Below are 19,764 nucleotides of genomic sequence, written 5' to 3'. Positions count from 1 at the left end.
GACTCACTGTAGGGAAGGCTGTTGGTTGCCATATGGCGTTCTGGAGTGTTCCTTGAGGCGGCGACATGGCAGCAAGGCGTCGGCAGCAGCTGGTTGGACCATCTGGCTTGGGAAGTGTTGGCAGAGGCGGCTGTTGGGAGTTCTTGGAGGAGGAGGCGGCGGCAACAGTGCTAGGGTTTATAAACCCTAGCTGAAACCCTAAATATTTAGGGTTTCATTTTGGTCTGGGCCGGTTCTGGTTGTTTGTAACTGGGCCGGTCTAGTTTTCATTGGGCCTGTAATTATTTTTTAATAATAATAATAATATATATAATAATAATAATAATAATAATAAAAAAAAAATGGGTAAAAAAAAATTAGTATCTTCATCTGCCCCTCTTTGCTCATTCTTGTGTTAACAAGAATAGGGCAAAGACGAAAAGATAATAATTTTTTTTATCCATTTGACTTCACTTGATTATAATGGCAATGTTGAATAATTTCTTCTTTGGGATTAGTTCTTCTAATTATGAACTTTTCCACTGGGGATGACAATTTATCTCCTTCTGCGATGTAATCTAGCAAAGATTGAACAAGCTCTTCTCATTGTGAACTTCTTCTTCTTCAGATGAGTTCTTCTCATTGTGAACTCCTTCTGGAAATGTTGATGATGATATATCTCCTTCTGTGATAGAGTCATGCAAAATGTCGAACAAGCTCTTCTCATTATGAACTTCTTCTTCTTTCTTCAGATGAGTTCTTCTCATTATGAACTCTCTCTGGAAAAGTTGATCCATCGAGTGATGAATTCGAGCAAAAAGTTGAACAAATTCTTCTCATTATGAACTTATTCTTCTTTCTTTAGATGAGTTCTTCTCATTATGAACTCGCCCTGGCAATGCTGATCCATTGAATGATGAATTCAAGCGAAAATTTGAACAAGTTCTTCTCATTATGAACTTCTTCTTCCTTCTTCAGATGAGTTCTTCTCATTATGAACTCTTTCACTGGGGATGTTGATCCATCAAATGATGAATTCAAACAAAAGGTTGAACAAATTCTTTTCATTATGAACTTCTTCTTCCTTCTTCAGATGAGTTCTTCTCATTATGAACTTTTTCTGGAAAAGCTGATCCATCAAGTGATGAATTCAAACAAAAGGTTGAACAAATTCTTCTCATTATGAATTTCTTCTTCTTCTTCAGATGAGTTCTTCTCATTATGAACTTTTTCTGGAAAAGCTGATCCATCAAATGATGGATTTGAGCAAAAGGTTGAACAAATTCTTCTCATTATGAATTTCTTCTTCCTTCTTCAGATGAGTTCTTCTCATTATGAACTTTTTCTGGAAAAGCTGATCCATCAAATGATGGATTTGAATCTTTGCTAAAATCTTTGAAATTCCTTCAAAATTCAACATGGATAAAATGAATGAAAATGCACCTATTTTTGCAAATGTCTAAATATGATGCATGAATGTTGATGCAATCTTCATTTGACTTCAAAATGGTGAACTCGGTTTTCCTTCACTTCATCATTTATTGCCTGGGTCACCTCTGGATATCAGTGTAGCAACTTATGCTACCAAGCTTGCATTTCTGAAAAACCATCTGACCAACTTGTATCTTTATGTCTTCTTTGCTTCATGAAAGTCTCTTGAAGAATTGTTTCATTTGTAGAAATCTTGTCGTAGTCAGAACTATGACCTTGATGCCCCATTTTGTCTTAGATAAAACCAACTTTATTTGCTTGGACTTGTGTATAAATCCCATAAAGCTTTCATCTTTGAAAAGAGAATCTATCATCTTTAAAAAGAGAATCTATCATCTTTGAAGAGTGTAGATGTAGATATGCCTGACTCAGCAGGGATTAATTAGGAGAATAGAGTATGTTCTGATTTGACTCTTGAAACACATCACAAGGAAGATTTATTCCAATTCCTTTCATGTCTCCACATCTAATCCAATCTCGAATACGGCAACTTGGACCATATAATGTCGAGATGCTTAACAACAACCTGTCGTTCAATCATAGTTGGCTCCACTAGTTTCTTGTTGTTAAAATTTCTGCTTCCCTTATGTGGAAAGAAATCTTCATTATATCTTACTTCTAATCTTGGGGTTGAAGAAGACAGATTTCATCTTGGATCAATAAATGGAAACCATATGATCGTAACATTGGTTCAGCATCAGAATAGCAGGTTCGTAAAACATTTGACAGCGCATTCATCCTTTCTTGTAGCTTCTGCTCATATGTTCGTAAAACATTTGACAACACATTCATCTTTTCCTGTGGTTTTTGTTCAGATGTTCGTAAAACATTTGACAACACATTCATCTTTTCCTGTGGCTTCTGCCAAGATTTCTCAATCATTGAAGCTCTTTGCCTAGTGTTCAAAGCTTTTGAATGATGTCACAAGACCGTTTGAAAACAAAACTCAATGGGGATTCAAGTGTAATGTTGGTATGACCAAAAAGTTGGTCAAATTCACAAAATGTGAAGGTGTCGAATTGAATAGGAGATACCAACAAATCTTGATATCATCTTTGGAAAAGGCAAATGTGATACTGATCATGCTTTCTTTCATAATGAGCATTGTAGAAAGTAGAAACACTTCAGCTATAGGACCTATGTACAGAAAGATATCCGTAGAATTCTTGTTTATGGGGATGAGACGTACATGATAAAACCAAAATAGATGGAAACTCAGTTCATCTTGGCTAGCAATGATGATCCCAATAACAACGAGAATAACAGTAATATAAGTGAGAGTCGAGTCTCCCTTTCCAATGTCATCAAGTAAGCAAAAACTGATGTGAAAAACAGCTTCATAATCTCAACATTATGGTTGAAACTAACTGCCAGGAATCTCAAAGAAATATTTCCAATCATCACCGACACACAGAATACAAAATTCAAAGCTGAGATCTCGAGGAACTGAACCCTGGATCAAATAGTCTGCCTGGGGACCATCTTTATTCATGCAACCATGATGTAGCTTAACAAAGAACACGCTGTCATGTGATACATGGTTAAGAAGATTGGGTACTTGAAACCATACTTGCTGAGTAGATATTTGTTCAACAACATGATCATAATGTAACTGCCTGATGAACGAAGCAATTATGTATAGTCAGCTTGACTGTCACTGTTTCACCATTTTCATTCTTCATATCTTTCTATCTTATTGGAAATATTTTCTCAAATCAATGATCTTTAACACATGATGATATGGGCCTTCAGCATGTCCCAGCATTTTGCTGATATAAATATTCAGGATACATCAATATTCCCGATTCTGATTGAAAAAGGGTTTTCAGCATGCCCCAACATTTGCTTCTTGTTAATTTGAGCTTTCAAATGCCCCACATGGATCTGTCTGAAGAAACCTTTAAAATGCCCCAATATTTGCTGATACAGATGCTAAAAGTATGCTCAACATTACTTCTTGTTGAGATGAGCCTTCAAAAATGCCCAAATATTCATACTGATGTGAGCCTTCAAAATGCCCCAATATTCTATTTCTGTTTAAAATGGGCTTTCAAGATGCCTCAATATTCTGCTTCTGATTAACTCTCAATGTCTGTTTAACTGAAATGTCATGATCCCCACGAGGTCCAATTTTGATAATGAACTATTGTAGGTACTTGTGGCTTTATTCGTGCCCCAAATATGTTTATCTTGAATACTCTCATTCTGTTGTCACTAAACAACAGTATTGTCAAATAACTGAAATTCTCTTTATGTTGTCACAAACTTAAGAAGTATTCAATCATTTTGACAGAAACGTCTGAGATATGTGTCTTCTGAATGAGGTGACCATTTTCTGTATCTGGAGGGATTTAGTCAGACAGAGCAATATAAATAGCTTGGTAATCCATTCCAGGCTGACACAGTGGCTTATCATCTTTCAGTGAAAGCCATCTCTGAAATATACTTTTCTTTGGGAGAGAAACCAATTTATGCGAACAGTAATCTGATGCAATAGCAAGACTACATATACAGTGGTACAGGCTCTTGAAAAATCCATACCCATTCAACATGTTGATTCTGATAACAACTTATCTGATTATGAAGCGATCTTTCAGGATGATTTCACAGATATTGATAGTTCTTCTGATATCGAGGAAATCCTGAATTCTGATTCTGATTAGGAGAATAAACTGTTACACTTGGCAAAAATGGGATTCTCAGAGGTTGAGGCTTCAATAGCCATGGAGAGATGTGGTCCAGATTCATCAATTGCAGAATTGACAGATTTTATATGTGATGATCAAATGGCTAAGGCTACTGACCCACTTCTTATGGTAGAAGATAGGAAGCCATTATGCAATTATCCCAATTACAAGCAAAGGCGAAACTTGGGCTATGATTTTTGAAAAGGAAGAAGCAGAGGAAGCTTGAAATGAAGCTTCTTAATGAAGACGATCATACAGTTCATCTTTCAATTCCAATGATTGGTTTTGGGGTTCCTACCAAATCAGATCAGATAACTCAAAGAACACTTCCAGAAGATTCTATTGGGTCTCCTTATTTCTACTATGAGCAAATTCATCTTTCAAATCCAATGATTGGTTTTGGGGTTCCTACCAAATCAGATCAGATAACTCAAAGAACATTTCCAGAAGATGCTATTGGGTCTCCTTATTTCTACTATGAGAACGTGGCACTTGCTCTAGTTAATGTTTGGACTGGAATATCACAGTACTTATTCTATGTAGAGCCAGAATTTATAGATTCGAAGCATTTTCATGCTACTACACTGAAAAGGGCTATATTCATAATCTGCCAATTGAGAACAGATTTCTTCTTATCTTGTTTTCTCCACGCACTATACATGATATTTTTCCATTGACAAAGAAATGATGGCCTTCCTGGGATCCAAGAAAAAAGTTGAACTGTTTACAAACATATACAAGAAGTGCCAAATTGACAGAAAGGATCCGCAAGGCTCTTGAAGCTTATGACGATGAACCACCTTCGAGTGTCTAGAAGTATGTTCTTGATGAGTGCTGAAAATAGAATCTGGTATGGGTTGGAAGGAATAAAATTGTTCCACTTGAACCTGATGAGGTGGAAATGCTTATAGGTTTCCCTAAAAACTATACATGAGGAGCTGCTAGAGACAAGTTCTCCGGTGATATCCATGTCCTGTCTTTTTTTTTCTGGGATCAGTGATGCAGAGGTCGTCTTCTACTGTCTTGGCATATCTTTGAAAATAGATGTGCAAGAACTGAATGATGATCAGTTGGAGCAATTAATGAGTAGATTTGGCAAATTCGACCTTATCGTCGATGACATCCAGCGTAACAACCTTACTGGAAGAAATAAACATCATCAGGATGGACTTAAAGATTTTTGTTGGTGCATTTTCTTGCAATGATTGCTATGACAACTGTCTCTTCTGCTGCTCGAATATATCCCACTCTTTTCGAATCATGGAAAGGTTTAATTGACAGTAAAACTGGTCATCTTCAACTTTTGGAATCCTGTAACCAATGTTACCCTATATAAAAGGCCTATAAGGGTAGATTCTGTTCCAATGTCTTATTCTGTTCCATAAGTCCTCAAATTCAAATTCAACAATCTTCATCTTGACAAAGAAAGTGATCGGCATAGAAGAAGTAGCAATGATGTATCAAGACTTGAGCCAGCATCACGGTATAACCAGAGTGCAGGTAGTGACTTGTTCATGGCTCTATGATGTAATCTTCTAGAGGACATGAATTGATGGTTGGGGAAAATAATCTGCCTGGTGATACTTATCTCCCTCAGCATGATAATCTTTCTTGATGAGCTGCTAATAATGTGATAGGAGAGTGTCACAAGTTTAATTCTCCAGACTTTCTGGCTTTTCAGACCACTTGCTTTCAAAAATGTGAAGTGCTTCATTACTCTGGCCTCGTTCATTCTTTTTCTATAACAGAGGTAGAATAAACAACAATTGCTTCAAGGACTTTCTTCATTTGAGACTGTCCTGTTTGAAAATGTTTTTTCTCCTTTCTTTATTGAAGAATGAAAGAATTTTGTAAAGTATTGCCCTTCTCAGGTTCACAATAGAATCAGATCATAAACAATGAGTTTAATAAATATCAAATAAATCAAATACACTTTTAAATCATTCAAAAATCATAGTTCTACGGCAAGTGTCAAAATTATTGACTGATTTGAGGTGTAGGTTGATTCTGGTAAAGTAAGGTCTCTCAGGTTAGTCCAGCATATATGTCTCTTTGGGTTTCCATTAATTTGAAGAAATGGTTGTTATGCTCATCTTGTAAAGATGCTTCTCGTTTCCAGACTCTCATGAACGTCTTTGGGATGTGCGGTGTTTCATTAAGATCGTCTCTTATGTCATTGTTGCACCATTCATTATTCGAGCCGCCTTTTTTAGGTTTTCAACTCGAATCCTCCTTTGGTTTCAAAATGTTATTTAAAAATTTACATCTTGAACCCCCCCCTTTATCATTTTTCATATCATGCATTAAAGATTTTAAAAACCAATTTTTGCAAATAAAAATCAATCTTGGGAGGTGGAATGAATTTTAAAGATATCCTCTTTTACTTAGAAATCCATGTATGATTAGAATGGACTTTTCAGGTACGTAACGTAGGCCATGGCTTATGGTTACGAAAGAAAGGGATAAAAAGGCCCAAATAAGTGTTTAAGGGTAATCAAACCAAGGATCAATTCATTTTGATGCCATCAATCTTTCCTTGCTTAACTTGGATCTGCTTTGTTGGGGATTTTTCCATCATTTGGATCCCTCTAGACTGCCAAATTTTGGATTCATTTCCAATTTCACATATCTTCAGCATTTCTTACTCTTTTTGTTCGTACTTGATCAACCTTGTAACTTGAGGCTCAATAAGTCACCCATCTTGATTCAATTTTCCTTTTTCTTCTTTTTTTTTCTTTTTTTTCTTCTTTCTTTGCTGGATGAGTATAATACTTCAATTGCTTTCAGCACCTCCTTTTCCTTTTGCATTTTGGAGGTTTTCCATTATTCTTGATTGGATTGATCTTCAAGCACTCTGTATTTGACATACTTTGTAGTTCAAAACTTTCATGACTTCATGGAAACTTCTCTTCGTAATAAAACTGTATTGCCAATCTTTATTCTTGTGAGCCAATATCCTTTACCTTGCCCCCCCAATGTAGAGGGTGATCCTTGGTTAGGGTTGAATTAGAAGAAAAATTATTCAGGCTCAAATGGGGACAACAAAGGATATATATATATATATTAAAGGATAAATGAAACAATGCCGTTCATCATCTCATACACATAAACCTTTGTAAAAAGAGGTATCCACAGGGGGATGAATATTCAAGATTAACTTTATTTACATGAAAAAATGTAATTAATGCATGATATATTTATTTCAATCAATCACTTTCCCCTTCTTCTTTGAGTATGCCCTAATCACTCGAAATTATCATTAATGAGTTGGTCCATGATGCCTCATCTCGTCTCTTCTTGCAGTAAAATTCACGAATAATTGAAAGTTTGGTTCTTTTGAGGTCTTTTGGTTTATGATGGTTTTGTATTTGGAAGGTCAAATGTGTGACTTTTGAGGTCATATATATAGTGGAAGGGGTAGTATCATAAACCAACCAACTCTATCCGAGAAGGTAAACATCTAGAGTTGATGTCTCAAAAACAAGTAGAGACATTTCTTCAGAATCTCAGATAAATGTAGTGTCAGGATTTGGTTTTGGTAAGGGTCGAGTAATTGGCATTGGATGGGATATTGAAGATATAATTTTACCACTTGCCAATAGATCTATAACTCTTGAAAAATTAAAAGAATATTTAATCTACTTGATACTCAATAATCTCAAGATTAAAATTTGACTCCTTGCTCATAACCATAAAAGCAACACACATTTATTTATTGCACAAAAGGTGTAAAAAGGAACAAAAAACAAGTTCAAACAAGATGCTGAAAGTAGAAAGGTACTACAGTGGTAGATATCAACTTCCACTTGTTTATCTATCATGCCACATTATAATGTTAGGTGTGTAATAGGACTAAGGTTTTTTGTCCTCATTTGCCTCCCATTTCTTGATCATCTTTTGTGTCAAATTCTTTGGATAAACTCTCAAATGCACAAATCTTTGCTTCTCCCTGATCAGTCTCTATCATCATCTTCTTCTTCCCCGAGTGGAAATTGGGCTCAATTTTATATTCAGAATAGCTTCCTTTGGTGATGAAAGTTTTGTTCTGATTCTGAATGCATCTTGCAGCTGTGATTGAAGTAGTATTCACTAGACTCTTTATATTGCCCACTGCTTCACTTGTCCTCGGAACATCTAATACAAATGTTTGAGGTTTCTTCAGAGTTACATTTTTCCCATTCATTCTTAAACTGGTGGGCCAATCTTGAATTACCTCTCTTTTCATTTTTTCTTTTTCATTCTTTAGTATCAGAGAAGTATCAGGAGTTGAATCTATCATACATACTTCATATTCCTTAATTTTACCTTTTTTCTTTTCAATATCTTCTGCTGTATGATCTTCATTTGCCTTGACCGTGTTAATTTCATTTTGGGGTTTGAATCCCGGTTGTTTGAACAAAATGGATTGACTGTTAACATATACTCTTATGATTTTATGAACCAAAAGGTCTTGAACTTGTCTTTTGAAGTTACCGCAATTCTCGATGGAGTGTCCTCAGATTCCAGCATGATATTCACAAAAGACTTTCTCATTATACCATCTCGGGTAAGGAGGCAACAAAGGCTTAGCCTGACATGGGCCAATAAGATGGGCTTTGAGTAACTCAGGATATAACTTGCTGCATAAAACTGAAGGAAACTTGGGTAGAATTTCCCCTAACATCACTGTCACATTACAATTATTTTCTTTGCTTTCTTGAAGATCTTGTGACTTACGATCTAGATGTTTGCTTTGTTTAGCTTTCTTCAATGGTACTAAAATTTCTTCTATGTTTCTCTTCAACCTGATCTTTGTCTCATCTTCTGTCATACCCAATTTTTGGAGATTTATCGAATTTCCACATTCCTTAGCAAAGTTCTGGTCATTTGTTTCCATTGCATCATCTACATTATTTATAATCCTATTCAAATCTTTCACAAAAGGATCCTCTAAGGGTTTCTCTCCATGTATCACAACATTCATCAGGTTCATTAGCTTGGTCATTTGCTCTTTTGAATCATCCTGAAACTTTTTTTGCATGATCAGTCATTTCTTGTTGAGTCTTGATAAGTTGTTCTTGCAATTTCTCAATTCTACCAACCCTTGCTAAAATCTCATTCATGGCTATTATCCTTCTTTAGGAAGACCAAGTTAGCTCCATTTTGATTTCAGAAATTCTGTCATGGAATCCTCCACGAATTACTCTCATGTTTTCATGTTTAAATGTATGTAAAATAGTTTAAAACCAAATGTAATTATGTAAAAATGAAAATGTAAATACAAACGTAAAAAATGCAAATGTAAATGCAAATGTAAATATGTGAATGTAACAATAAAAATGCAAATTGTATAGTACAAAAACAGATATAAAAGTATAAATGCACAATGAAAAATGCAAAGATGCAAATGTATGTATGAAAAGGTGTTTACTCAAGAGTGATCATCTTAGAACAGATTTCATTGAACACAAAAGTTTCGGTACATCAAACAAAACTTTACATATAAGGATATCTTTAACTCCTAACTTTTTCAAAGCCCAGTTAGTTTCTGTTCATGCTTAAAAAGTTGAGTCTTCAGTCTGCTTCATCTCTTTATAAAATTAGCTAAATCTATCATTTAAGAACCATATTGCTTGTCTGGACTGCAACTTCTTTCATGATATTCTCTTTCATCTTCTGTGTCATTTCTCGGAGTTGCTCATTTTCCCTTGTAAGAGAAACTTTCTGTCCAAGAAGTTCTTGAACAAGATCCTCATATATGTTGCAGCTCTTTTTCAGCTTGGTGACCCCTGTTATCCACTCTTCTGGGGTACTTCCTAGGCCAGCATTTTGAAAGGTTTGACTGATCTTCTGAAAATCTTCATGCATGGTTTTCATTTCTGTGCTCAATTTCTTGTTTTGGTCGTTCAAGTCCTTCAAATAACATGCTTGAGCTTCATAAAAACCTCCACTACTCTGAATGTCCCGACTGATACTCTTACTATAGACTGCTTTTGGTATCAATCTGGTAGTATCTTTGTGTAATACTTTTGGTATTAATATAACCGGTTCTCTATGTACAGAACTTCCCTCGATCCTCGTAGTTTCTTCAGGATGTCTTTCCTTGGCCGCATCATATTTTGTTTGATCATAAAACGTTTTGTCCATTTACGATTTCTTTCCAATATGATGAACAGTCTTTCCAGTAAACCTTTTGGTTATGCCATGATCATGCAATGCAAACAAAAGAAATCAATATGAACAGATTAGAGCAATGTAACATGCATGAAAAAATAAGAAAAAATAGAATAGTTAGTACCAACTAATGGAAAAAATCTATCTATCAAGGTATAAATCTTAACCTCATGCTTTCTAGTTCCATGCTTTGTTTGGAAAATTTAACCTAACCGCATGATTTCTAGTTCGCATGCATTTATTCAGGAAAAAAGAAAAGGAAATAAAATAAATTAAAAGCTAGAGCTTATTTCTCCTTTGTGTATACCTACTGACAAAATTTCGGCATTATTTCAGATCGGGAGAGTTTCTAGGGTTTATTATATGCAGGTTTTCAGTTCTAGGAGTAAAGGTACTCGAACTGTCCTTGTTGATGCCCCCTTGGGCTGTCAAACCCTCAATCTTAGTCCATTACAGACTTAAGCGGATCGAGTTCAATTCGAGGGGATACATTTCTCTATGACTAACACGGAGAATAAATTCTCACGAAGACATAGAGCATATAATCCCTGAAAGTTACTTGCTAGGTCTGACACGGAGAATAATTCTCACGAAGATGTCGCTTTCACTCCCACTTAAAAGGGACAAACTCAATTATAGAGCTTTATGTTATGCAATACAAGTGTTGTGTGTGAGGAGAAATGTTCAAACCTCTAACAGACAAATAAAATAATTAATACCTGAATAAAATAAAAAAATATTAATAAAATAATATAAAAATAATAAGTAATAAAAATTTTGAAATAAAAGAATTAAAAATTAAATAAATGAATTTTTAATTTCTAATTAATAGAGACAATTTATAATTAATTTTAAAGTTTGACAATCCCCAGCGGAGTCGCCAAGCTGTCGTAACCGGTTTTTATCCGGGCACGAATTTTTTACTTGGCGGGAAAAGTGATGTGAATAAATGGTTTTTTTTAAATAATTTGGGAGTCGCCATCGGCCTTTTGGATCAGGTAGGTCGAATACCTAAAAATCATCTTTTAAAAGAGTTTTTAACAAAACATCGATTAAAAGATAAACTGATCTGCGTTTTAACCAAAAATTTGTTCTTTTTAATAATAAAAAGGGATTCGTGGTCGGTTACGTTTAGGGAAGGATTAGCACCCATACAACGCCCAAAATTGGTACTTTTTAATTATAAATTGTCTCTATTATTAAAAATTTAAAAATTCAAAGTATATTTAATTTATAATCCTATTATTTCAAAATTATAATTATGGAAAATATTAATTTATATATTTATAAATAAAATATTTATTTATTTAGAAATATCAGAAAATGACTTCTATGTGCCTTAAGACAGCTCTTTTCTTCAATATTAAAAAATAAATATATAATTAAATAATTAATATATGATTTAAAAAAATAGGATATTTATTTATTTAAAAATATCAGAAAATGTACATCCAGTTGTTTTAAGACTGCCCTTTCTTAATATTGAAAAATAAATAAATATATATTAAAATATGATTATTAAAAAAGTAATTTATGAAATATAAGATTTTAACGAATAAACAAATATTATTTATTATATATATATTTATTTATATAAATAATAAGAATAATAATAAAAAGTAATAATAATAAAATAATATTGCAAATAATAATTAAAAATATAGTATTAAAATATAAAATATTAAAAAAAAAATCAAAAATGAAATTTGAATGATTAAAATATAAAATTATAAAACTAGAGTACTAATTCGAAATATATAAAAGATGGGCATTAAAAGTGTAATTTAACCATAATTCATAATACGGGATTAAAATAATAATTAATAAACTATGAGGGACTAAATTTGATATTTACCTAAAAATATATATATATATATATATATATATATATGATGATAAGGACTAAATTAAAATAAAATAAAATTAGAAGATTAAATTAAAATAATAAAAAAATTACTTTCAGTGACTAAATTGTAAGGTATACAAATTTGGGGCACTACGAACAGGGTTTACCCTTTATGAAATTACAGAAATACCCTCCCCCAAAACGGCGTCGTTTGGGAGAGGGTATTAATACCCGACACCGGCTCTCATTTCTTCCTTTCTCTTCTCTCTCAAACAGAGAGAGAGCCAGAGTTCTCTCTGGCTTCTCTCTATTTTCCCCCGCCAGAGGGAATCCGGCAGTCGTCTGCCACCATACACCTCCGCCGCCGGCCACCGTAAATGGTGGCCGGAATTTCCAAAATTTCCCAAAACATAGATCGGACCGTCTTAAAGACGATTCCGGTAACCCTTTTTTTTAAATAGCCCCCGATCGGAGCAGATCTAAGAAGATACCTTCGATTTTCGAAGGTTTCCGGTGACGTGTGAAGGCTCTGGTGAGATTCTTTCTTCTTTCTTTGTTTTCTGTTTTGGTTCACTGCTTGTAGTGGGTTCTCTCTCTTTGTGTGTTGCCGTCGTTCCCTTCGTTCCTTTTGTTGTTTTCGGTTGTTCTTGCTCTGTGTCTGCTTTCTGTCCCCTCCTTCTTTCTTGCAGGTGGGGTGGCTTTTATAGCCACCACAGAGTTCTGTTTGGACCGGTCCTGAGAGGGAAACCTCAGTGAGTCACCAAAGCTAGGCTGGTGACTCACTGTAGGGAAGGCTGTTGGTTGCCATCTGGCGTTCTGGAGTGTTCCTTGAGGCGGCGGCGTGGCAGCAAGGCGTTGGTAGCAGCTGGTTGGACCATCTGGCTTGGGAAGTGTCGGCAGAGGCGGCTGTTGGGAGTTCTTGGAGGAGGCGACGGCGGTAACAGTGCTAGGGTTTAGAAACCCTGAAACCCTAAATATTTAGGGTTTCATTTTGGTCTGGGCTGGTTCTGGTTGTTTGTAACTGGGCCGGTCCAGTTTTCATTGAGCCTGTAATTATTTTTTAATAATAATAATAATATATATAATAATAATAATAATAATAATAATAAATAAATAAATAAATAAATAAAATGGGTAAAAAAAATTAGTATCTTCACCAACTATTATCCTTGGTATGGATGTATCGCATGGCTCTCCTGGGCAGTCAGATGTCCCGTCAATTGCTGCAGTAAAGATGATCTAATCCTTTGTTATTGTATTTTAATAGTTTCCTTATGTTGTAAGCATCAGGTTTTAAAATTCCTTTTTTTGGTTTGAATTCATTTTATTGCATGTAGTTAGCTCCTGACAATGGCCATTGATTTCCCGCTATAGGGCAGGTGTGCGTACACAGTCTCCAAAGCTCGAAACGATAGATTCTCTTTTCAAGACAAGGGTGATGAGGGTATCATGAGGTGTGTTTCAATCATAAAGTTATTGGACTAAATTTGTAATGATTATTGACCAAATGAATATGTTATTCTTCTGGGAAATAATTTTGTGTACCTAACATGTTTTTATCTGGTATCAGGGAGGCTCTATTGGATTTCTATTCAAATTCAAGGAAGATGAAGTCTGATCAGATAATCATATTCAAGTTTCTTTTTGTTTTAAGATTTTACTGTTTTTGCCGAAGAATGCATTTTTTTAGGAAAATCAGGGTAGAGATTTTGCTGCTGATTGTCACAATTTTCTATTGTCTCTTGTATGTTGTTTCTTGTGAAATAGTTTATGGTTGTTTTTGCTTATGTTTTTATTATGTTTTATTGAGATGCTTGTGCAATATTGCTTTCTTCCTCTTGATTTTCCCTTTCTTTCAGGGATGGTGTCAGTGAATCTCAGTTCAATCAGATTTTGAACAAAGAACTTGATCAAGTTATTGAGGTATGCAGTAGTTCCTTTCAATTTGTAGAACTGATAGTTTCACGTTTCTCTTTAAATTATTCACCCTAAGTCGTGATTGTCTTTAAGATAATAATTTGTAAGCAACATTTCCCCTATATAGACTTGTAAGTTCCTCGATGAGAATTGGAACCCGAAGTTTGTGGTGATTGTTGCGCAGAAAAATCATCATACTAATTTTTTTCAGCAGGGATCTCCAGGCAACGTGCAACCTGGTTAGTCTCACTCATTATTTGGTCTACTTCATTTGTTACCGATTGTTGTTATGGTCATTAAAAACTTTTTCTTATTTTTAATCAATGCAGGAACTGCGATTGACAACAAAGTTTGTCACCCAAAGAACAATGATTTTTATCTCTGTGCTCATGCAGGGATGATAGTAAGTTCTACAGAAATTTGTTTTAGTTGATTCATGGTTGTTTGTGGTTGTTGGCTATTCTTGATTATATAATATGTTCTTTGTTCAGGAGACCACAAGGCCAACCCATTATCACGTTCTCTTAGATCAGGTCGGGTTTTCAGCTGATGATCTGCAGGAACTTGTTCATTCTCTATCCTATGTGTAAGTGTATATTCACTCGGTTTCTTCACTAACGGTTTAAGCCTCGATCAGTATTGTGTTCCTTATGATATATGGCTATTGCAGGTATCAAAGGAGCACCACTGCCATCTCTGTTGGTGAGTATACTCTTATGAGTTGCCGTCGAAATTTTGTTATTCGCTTGATTTTGTAATTCCAGTTCTTAAAATGCTGTTGTTCCTAATCCTATTCTATACATCCATTTGGCGCAGTTGCTCCTATTTGCTACGCTCACCTGGCAGCTTCTTAGTTGGGGCAATTCCTGAAGTTTGAGGATGCTTCTGAGACATCTTCGAGCCATGCTGGTGTGACTGTTCCTGGAGCCATTACCGTCCCTCAGCTTCCCAGATTGAAGGAAAATGTCAGCAGCTCCATGTTCTTCTGATGAAAAAGAACCTCGTATATCCCATTATTTTGTACGGGCTTCCATCCTAAAACGTTTTAAGTTATATATCAAGTAGGGCTGTTTCAGACTTTTTTATTATCACATTTTTTGGATGTTGTTTCTAGTGCCTATCTAAATATGAAATGGTTTTTGTTGACTAGTCAAATCCTACTCATCTAGTCTTGTTTAAGATTTCATCAGTTAAAATGGTTAACCTTTACCCTTTTGTTTAATTTTCCTGTCTTTATTTCTTAAATATTTGTAATATTGTAATTAAGAGATAAAAACCTTGGTTTGATATCACTTGTAAAGTAAATCCATAACAATGTCAAAGCAACTGTTTTTTTTTCCTTCATAGCATTGCGTATGCAAGAATAACTTCAGGCAGAACAAAGAGATACAGTTTTCCAGGAAATTCTGAGGCAGAGCTGACCGTAATAGGGAAGGAACCACTTGTAAGAGGTGATGGTGCGGAAATGTAATATTGGACGATGATGGCAACTTTCATTCCTCCTTTTGAACAGTAGCCTCCGCCACTTATGAAGTAATATGGTTTTGCTTCTGTGAGATTAAACACGTCCCTTCCTCCCTTCGTTATGTTCTTGATAGAATCTTGTTCGATGCAATTGTCATAACTTGTCTGGCTCACTTGTAGAACACTGTATAACTGCTTGTTGAATCCAAAATCTACCCAGAAAACAAATGAAATCTTTTATTTTCAATTGCAATTCAGCTTATAACGCAGAATTGATCAAGTGGTCTTAAAGAGAAACTTACAAAGCCAATCACCAACAAAAAATTGCTCATGAATTGCCCAATCCGTGAAGTTAACATTTGGTTTCCAAGAAAATCTTCCACCTCCAACCCTATGTAGAACTGGCTCCCTACTCTCTGTTTTTTCAACTGTTACCATCAGCAGCACCAGGCAGAGAAATCCCTTCATTTTGTTTAACAGCTCTTTCAATAGCAATTGGTTGATATCTAAGGCTAACGAAAATCCCGAACACATGCATTTCACATTCGCATTCATATATATGATCACAAAACTCTCAAGAAATTAATGTTATAAGAAGCACATTTTGGCATGAGCAGACTAACTAGCTCACAGATTTTTCATGGCCCAATAATCACACTCATATCTGGTGAATATTTTGTGATTTTTGCTTATAAAAAGTTAAACATAAGATGAGTCTATCTGACTAGATTGGACTTTATTCCACTCCTCTCCCACAACAATTTGGTATAGCCTTTGTTTCTTATTGATGTCTCTAAATTAGGAGATTTAAACTTTTCTGTCTCACAGTTCTGTTTATAAAACATTATTTTGGATCTAAATATGAATTAATTTTGATCACAAAATGTTTCTATTACAAAAAACCTCCTCTAATAATGACTTGTTTCATTTGTTAAAGAAAAAAACATCTCCTCTCTCTCAAACCTGTCTTGTTATCTCCGTATTGATTAGTCCAAACTGAAAATCTTTAAAAAAAAGTGTCATAAACCACAAAACAATGTAAACAATGTATCAAGTAAATATTTAAAACTCAAACTCGAATTATTCTATTCACACTTTCTATCTTTTTCTCTTTTCCGTTTCAAATCTAAAGTGTAAGAATATTCATTCATTAAGGAAGTAAAAAATTCTCTAGCTTAACAATTTAGAATTGTGTCAATTAAATATAAAATTAATAATCTTTTTTTTAAAAAAATCTAGCTCAAATCTAATAATTCTGCACTTTCAGTTCTAAGGTCAATAAACTACAAGATCAATTACTTGTAATGGAACATTAATTTCATGTTCAAGCCATCATTTCCACCAGAAACTACTTGTTTCTCATCGCTGAGCTATTGTATGTTTTCTGTTAATTTTACGTGTTACTCCTACAAATTTGACCTCAAATAGAACATGGTCCAAGCACACACCATGCAATGGAAATTTAAAAATTCTTCAATGGTGTTCCTTGAATAATCTTCTCTCACATCACCATTTCCACATGTCTCAATAACAGTTTCCACAAGTTGGTCCTGAGTAGACAGAGAATTTGATGACAATGTTGGCTTCAAACTAGCAGGAACTCACTTGGACGACTCATCACATCTCCGTATCTTATCACCCTATAACAATAATTATTAAAGAAAGACCATAAAATAGCTTAAAACTATGCTCAAAATTAAACTTTTGACCTGAACAAAGTTTGCATTCATACGATTCATAATCAAATTTTAAACAATGACACCTAAGAAAGAGAAATTTAACCTGCACTTATATAGTTGAAGAAGTCATCAGCGCATCAAAGGATAAATTGTATGTCTGTACTCATTCTCTTAACCTGACTCACAAGATTAAAATCACACAAATGCTTTAAACTGGCACTTCTCTGACAAGATATCCAGTTCTTAAATGAAAATATTTATGAAACAATCAATTTCACCAGCCAAGAGATAAATCAATCCATCAATGGAAATGGTACTAGGATTTGAAAGGGATAACATAGAATTTACAAGTGGTTCTGAACAATAGCATCCAGCAATAAAGCAGCAAAAAGTAAACCACAAAGGAAATTGTATATGAAAATTATTAAATAAATAAGAATAGAACGAATCCCTTACCTGAAATAATACTCAATTTGTTTTACAATACTAGCCCTCAAAGTTATAATCTCTGGAGGGAACATGGGAGTTCCTGGATTCATAGTGTATTGAACTAAGTTTGGAGGAGGTTGTCCCTTACTGAGCCTGGAGGAGCAACAGGTCCATAGTATACAACCCCTGGAAGGTATACATAAGATTCAAACAGAGTTCAGTTATCATGTGCATGATATAAACCAAGAGCTCAAAAAAAAAGGCCCAAATTCTCAAAAACCCTAGATTATTTACATATTTAAAATGGCCCAAATTCTCTATAACTCTTATTTATATATTTATTTAATTATATTTTAACAATTTTATTTTAATCAAGATTAGGATACATTCATAGTCACAGAAAGGGTTTCTTTTATGGGCGAAAATAATATTTAGTTTCCCAATTTAATACTTTTCAGCTTAATCCTACTATCTTTTTGGCTCAAATTAGTCCATCTGATATTTTTCCTTTAAATTTTGATGATAAAACCTATGGTATAAATTCTGAATGTCATCCCATCAAAATTTAAAAAATAATTACTTGATTCGAAGATTAATATGAAAAAAATCATAGTTCAAATTAAAAATTATCAAAAATTTTTTTTAATTTTTTTTGGTTCTCCCAATTTCAAAGCTTCGCCTTGACTAATCCGGATCGACCCGCATCACACACTTAACATCTGTGGGTGAGTCTTCTAGCATGGATTTTTTGCATACATAACGACTCGAACTCGAGACCTTGCTTAAGCAATATCAAGTTGCTTTGGTAGACCCTCAAATTGAATTTAGATGTGCAATATACGTTCGTAGATAGCTTTCCCACGATGCTTGACTCGAATTTGTATTTTATCATTGGTCTTCCCGTAGTTAAATTTCTTGTTGCGGTTCCTTATCTTGACAATCATATATATTCGTATCTACATATTATTCAAAAAAATTAGTTAAGTTTTTATTTTTTCTTATATAATCCTTATATAATCTTAAATTACTAATCTCTTATATTAATAATTATAAAAAATATTTTAATTATATATTTAATTTATGAACTAATTATAAATATTTATTATAATTATAATTTTTTCCTTCTTAATAAAATTAATTGCTTCTGCTTCTGTCAAAAGATAGTATCCATATACAAAGTGTTGGAATCAATAAAATAAATTATACACGCATCAAAATATCATGTGTAATAATCAATTACTTTTTACTAAAATATATTTCAATTATTAGTCTAAATGTCTTTTGTAATAATTTAATTCGCATCTCCACATTACCCTAAATGGAAATTAGTTCCACTTAGGGTTGTAAAACCAAGTAATCGTTCAAGTTTTAGTCGGATCTTGTCAGGTCATGCAAAATCAGATACAGATAGAGTCATGTTAATTGAATGATTTGACTCGGATCAAATCGGATCTAGGTCAAAGCAGTTCGGGTCATTTTCATGTTGATTTCATATTAGATTCAGGTCGAGTTAATTTCAGTTCGGATCGATGTCAGTTCACGTCAAAACGGTTCAAGTCCAGAGCAGTTAAATATCATGTTAATTCAGGTTCGAATGGACTTCAGTCGGATCTCGTTCATATCGGGTCACATCATTGACATATAAAATTTAGGTCGGATCTTACCAGATACGGATTGACTTCAAGTCGGGTCATTTTTGGTAAATTATTTTTTGCCTTTCAATGTTTCACGAACGTGAGGATGTTGAATTGTAATTTGTAATTGTATATTATTTAGAATAAATTTCGAAAAACATAAATAATTGTGGATCAATTTTGATAAAAATATAATTTGAAGTACTAAATTGATGAAACATAAAACTAGAAACAAAACTTTAAATAAATTAAACAATACACATGGATGAGGGATCAAATCGAAATAATTATAAAATGTGAAGTTGAAATTAATATAAAAATGAACTAAATTGCATACATTTAAAAAGTTGGTGAACAAAAATTTATAGAATTTAAAATGAAATTTATAATGTGATTTGCAGGGTTAGAAGTAAATTACAAAAAATATAAATAAGTAAGGGTCAATTTTATATACAAATATAATTTTAAGAACTAAAATGAACATA

General features: G+C 33.9%; 1 protein-coding gene across 1 annotated transcript; it reads right to left on the bottom strand.

The window, feature by feature from the left end:
* Positions 1–15,414: 15,414 nt before the first annotated feature.
* LOC120214600 (lamin-like protein) lies at positions 15,415–16,182 on the bottom strand. The gene is made up of 2 exons (XM_039212455.1): positions 15,840–16,182; positions 15,415–15,749 (listed from the first exon to the last, which is right to left on the bottom strand). The coding sequence occupies exons 1-2, from the start codon at positions 16,090–16,092 to the stop codon at positions 15,415–15,417; spliced, it is 588 nt and encodes a 195-aa protein (XP_039068386.1). The 5' UTR covers positions 16,093–16,182.
* Between the last annotated feature and the right edge of the window lie 3,582 nt (positions 16,183–19,764).

The sequence above is a fragment of the Hibiscus syriacus genome, unplaced genomic scaffold, assembly GCF_006381635.1.
Source record: "Hibiscus syriacus cultivar Baekdansim isolate YM2019G1 unplaced genomic scaffold, ASM638163v2 tig00000764_pilon, whole genome shotgun sequence".
Taxonomy (NCBI): Eukaryota; Viridiplantae; Streptophyta; class Magnoliopsida; order Malvales; family Malvaceae; genus Hibiscus; species Hibiscus syriacus.
This window is presented reverse-complemented; position numbering and strand designations above follow the sequence as displayed.